Source organism: Plectropomus leopardus, unplaced genomic scaffold (assembly GCF_008729295.1).
Source record: "Plectropomus leopardus isolate mb unplaced genomic scaffold, YSFRI_Pleo_2.0 unplaced_scaffold94400, whole genome shotgun sequence".
Classification (NCBI taxonomy): Eukaryota; Metazoa; Chordata; class Actinopteri; order Perciformes; family Serranidae; genus Plectropomus; species Plectropomus leopardus.
Window position 1 is genome coordinate 1 of NW_024704118.1, and position 876 is coordinate 876.

Sequence of the window (876 nt, forward strand, 5' to 3'; positions counted from 1 at the left end):
TGAAAGTATTCCTGTGTGTTTCTGTGGGGTTGAAAAATGATAATGTAACATTTTGGGAGGAAATACCACAACAGAAAGGAGAAGAGACTGGAGAGTACTGCTAGAGCACTAAGTGTTTGGATGTACTTGCCACGGTAGAGTACATATTCAGTGGCAAAGATGATCCAGGTGAGGATCAGCAGGAGCAGGCAGAAGGTTATTGCTTTGGCCTCATTGTAATTTTTTGGGAGGTCTTTTCCCATGTAGGAGAAAATAAAGCAAAGGAAACACAAAGATAAAAGTAAAACCAAAGCACCTGAGGATGTTTTGAAATTAATGTCACAACCAAGAATGATTTTGTCTGGGTACCACATTGTTTCATTGGAGGGTTTGGGGGGTGCACAAGCATTGCTAATTATAAGTAAGAGTGCCTGAGTAACAAATGCCATAGAGATGATCAGCCATTGTCCGTGATATTTCATCCACCATCTGCTGACCATTTTGAACTTGGCAGCTATTTTAAAAATGCAAACAATCTGAAAAGAGCGCACAACAAAGCATGCTAGACAAACTGTGTAGAACAAGAGAAATGGTAAGAACATAAAGATACAAGATGAAGTTGTTGGCTTACCAAAGTGAAAGAACACACTAAGGCTACACAGACTGAGGCAGCCTAAAATTAAGAAGCACATTGGTCCCCCAGCAGATCTGACAACAGGTGTGTTGTAGTTGATGGCAAACAGAGCGGACATGGCTAGTGAGAGGCCCACCAACGCACAGGCCCCGACCATGATCAGTATAGCCCCACCGTCTGTGAATGGGATGTACTCCACCTCCCGCAGACTGCAGGATGTACTTCCTACTGCAGACCATTCTGTCTCCTTACACTTGATACAC

General features: G+C 43.2%; 1 protein-coding gene across 1 annotated transcript; it reads right to left on the reverse strand.

Moving 5' to 3' along the window:
• Positions 1–5: 5 nt before the first annotated feature.
• LOC121940824 (taste receptor type 1 member 1-like) lies at positions 6–872 on the reverse strand (the record flags this gene model as incomplete). The annotated part of the gene is made up of 1 exon (XM_042483508.1): positions 6–872. A coding segment is annotated over one exon (867 nt), but the record flags the coding sequence as incomplete, so codon positions are not given.
• Between the last annotated feature and the right edge of the window lie 4 nt (positions 873–876).